This window comes from Myotis davidii, unplaced genomic scaffold, assembly GCF_000327345.1.
Source record: "Myotis davidii unplaced genomic scaffold, ASM32734v1 scaffold185, whole genome shotgun sequence".
Classification (NCBI taxonomy): domain Eukaryota; kingdom Metazoa; phylum Chordata; class Mammalia; order Chiroptera; family Vespertilionidae; genus Myotis; species Myotis davidii.
Window position 1 is genome coordinate 2,787,845 of NW_006297811.1, and position 3,387 is coordinate 2,791,231.

At 39.7% G+C, this 3,387-nt stretch overlaps 1 protein-coding gene across 2 annotated transcripts in view; it reads left to right on the plus strand.

Moving 5' to 3' along the window:
• Window positions 1–3,387, plus strand: part of MRAP2 (melanocortin 2 receptor accessory protein 2) — a 33,053-nt gene that overhangs the window by 17,558 nt on the left and 12,108 nt on the right. For both annotated transcript variants that reach the window (XM_006773465.2, XM_015570303.1), the window contains one exon: window positions 744–843. In XM_006773465.2, the coding sequence (XP_006773528.2) occupies window positions 744–843 (100 nt within the window). The remainder of the gene's footprint in view (window positions 1–743; window positions 844–3,387) is intronic.

Genomic DNA, 3,387 nt, shown 5'->3' on the forward strand with positions numbered 1-3,387 from the left:
TTGTGTTGGCAGCGCTTGCTGCATCTCCCTCAGCCCATTAGCTACCCAGATAAGTCTAGGGAGAGTCATAAGGTCAAGCCTAGTTATGCTAAGAGGGCTGTGCCCTCTAAACTGGGACTTGTTTGTGGCTTTGCTAATAGGTCAATCTGAGGCTTAACCCTAGCCACTCCCTACACTATCTTTGTTGAAGAGTTTTTCATAAGAGAGCAATTTTATCAGAGCTGGGATAAACCAGGTTCACACTGAGCTGCACAAGGAAAGATAGAAGAGAACGCAGGAGCCATTTGCATGTTCTCAGCAAGAGACAATGAGAACCTCAACTATTCCAGCATGAACAGCAGCAAAAAAAAAATGGGTTGGTTTGAATCAGAATTCACTTAAAACTGTATATTGCGGTTTCTGCTAAAAATGGCATTTTCTAACTCAAGATACTTCAGTGGAATCTTGGGGTCCTAGATGGCCCGTGTTCTGTCCTCAGTTCCTTTACTGGGAAATGGAACCCAGTGGTCAATAAGGCAGAAGTCTCTCAGTGTCACCTGAGATGGGAACATGGAGGTGACCCAGACTCTTCTATCTCTCTCATCCCTGCATCTTACCTGTCCCCAGTTGATGGATGGGTCAGGGTTGTCCCATAGATTGGTGATGTACCAACAATCATTTCATGCACCAAAAGTTCAGATTTCTTGAATGCTCCAGTTTTCAGCTCCTGTGAAATCCTAATCCCAGTATTCACTGTTTTGCAGATTCTATTGTGATTGGATTTTGGGTTGGTCTCGCAGTCTTCGTGATTTTCATGTTTTTTGTGCTGACTTTGCTGACCAAGACAGGAGCCCCACACCAAGAGTAAGTTTGGGCTGTTCCTAAATATCTATAAAGCTCCACAGGGAACTGAAGAAACAGAAATAGTATCCAGGGCTGGGGTTACTCCCAGGGGTGTGGAGAGAAGGGCTTGGTTATGGATAACTGCCTGCATCTAGGCACCTGTGGGTGGGATCTGCCTTCCTCCTGGTCTCTGGCCTCTGGGGCTTGTTTTCAAGTGGATCCTTGTGAACCTGGGTTTCTTGGTTCTTTCTTATAGTTTAATGCTGATGCAGGCCTGATTTTTATGTTGAAGTGCTTACTAATTAGGATGTGTTCTCTGCTTAGTCCCAAGAGAATTTAGATGACTCGCCAGATTAAAAACACTGAAAAAGGACGACAACTATTAAGTAGGATGAAAACTAGTTTTTAAAAGCATGTCAGGAAGTAGAGGAATGATTTTTACTGAATATTCTATTAAATTTATCATTGCCAATAAACACTGAGTTTAATGGTGAGTTTCCTTGGATCTAGGATTAAAAAAGGAAACACTAAAGATTGTGTGTTATTCATAGCAGGACAAAGAACATTTGTGTTGGGCTTTGGACTTACGGAGAAAATTATTACGTGGTTGCTTAAAGAATACTGAGCAACATTAGCAGGTATTTGTTCAGTTATGGTTTTCAAAAACTCAGAAATGTTTTGGAGAATTTTCCCCCCAACTTTTTTAAAAAGGGGAAATAAAACAGCTGGAGCAGCTGTTTTAGTTGGCTCCAGCAGACACAGTAGCATACTAAAATTAGGTAATTAGAAGAGCTTTTAATGAAGGGGCTATTCATAAGTTGTGGCCAGGGAGAATGACAACCCCACAAGACAGTGCAGCATTGTAAGTTGATGGTCTAGTTTCAATTTTTTGCATGTATCTGTTCAATTTTCCCAGCACCACTTATTAAAAAGACTGTCTTTTTTCTATTGTATGCTCTTGCCTCTTTTGTCAAATAGCATTTGACCATAATGGTGTGGGTTGATTTCTGGTCTATATACCTATTCTTATGCCAGTACCAGGCTTTTTTTTATTATAATGACTTTGTAGTATAGTTTGACATCCAGTATTATGATCCCTCCAACTTTTTTCTTGTTTCTCAAGATTGCTGAGGCTATTTGTGGTCTTGTTTGGTTCCATATAAATTTTTGGAATATTTTTTCTAGATCTGTGAAATATGCCATTGGTATTTTAATAGGGATTGCATTGGATCTATAGATTGCCTTGGGTAGGACGGACATTTTAATGATATTAATTCTTCCAACTCATGAACATGGTGTATTCTTCCACTTGTTTGTATCTTCCTCTACCTCTTTTTCCAATGTCCTGTAGTTTTCTAAGTACAGGTCTTTTACCTCCTTGGTTAAGTTTATTCCTAGGTATCTTATTTTTTTGTTGCAATGGTAAATGGGATTGTGCGTGGTGTTTTTTTTTAAGTTTTTCTTTCTTAGAGTTCATTATTGGTGTATAATTACCATATTCTTATTACCTTTTCACTATACAGTCTCCAGTATCTGTTGTTCAGTCTTCAGCCTACACTTGAACTATAACAAATGTCTGGGTAAAGGGAGCAGCTCTGTCCATACTCAGCTATGTCCAGACATCAGGATCTTGAAAAAAAAACTAAACGCATTTTACATGAAAGGGTAATACCATTTTATTGAAGCATAGGGAGCTATATGGTTGAGAATCTCATTAATAGACACTTAAAAAGACACAAACTTCCCCCTTTCTCTGTCCAAGTCCTTATGGACATCTGCACATACCTTTTCTTCTATTATATTGGTCCATGAATTTGGAAATATGTGGATTGCAACAGTAGTAAGAGAAGTCGAGTACAAACTCAGATTAGGGCACATCTCATTAGTGGTCAGGGAATAATAACACCTCACTCTCTTCCTTTTCCTCAGTGGGACAGATGGATTTTTATGATGTAGTTACTGAGATGGATTTGTCTGATGTGGGATGCAGGTGATTGTACAGACGGGAACCCTACCTCAAAGTATAGCATGACTTTGTGATGGTTAATTTTATGGGTCAACTTGGCCAGGCCATGGTACTCAGATATTTGGTCAAACATTATCCCAGATGTTTCTGTGAAGATCTTGTGTGTAAGTGTGTGTGTGTTTAAATGAGATGAACATTTAAGTCAGTATTCTTTGAGTAAAGCAGAACATCCCTATTATATGGGTGGTTTTCATCTAATCAGTAGAAGGCCTTCCTAGAAACAGATTAACCTGCTTCAAGCTAAAAGGAATGCTGCAGACTGCCTCACACTCGAACTGCAACTCTGCCCTGGGTCTGCAGCCTGCCAGTCTACCTGCAGATTCTGGACTTGCCAGTCTCCACAATCACATGGACCAATTCCTTAAAATAAATCTGTATCCCTCTCTCTATAGGATAGAAAGATGATAGATAGATAGATAGATAGATAGGAAGGAAGGAAGGAAAAAATGAAAGAAAGAAAGAAAGAAAGAAAGAAAGAAAGAAAGAAGGAAGGAAGGAAGGAAGGAAGGAAGGAAGGAAGGAAGGAGTCCCTGGACAGG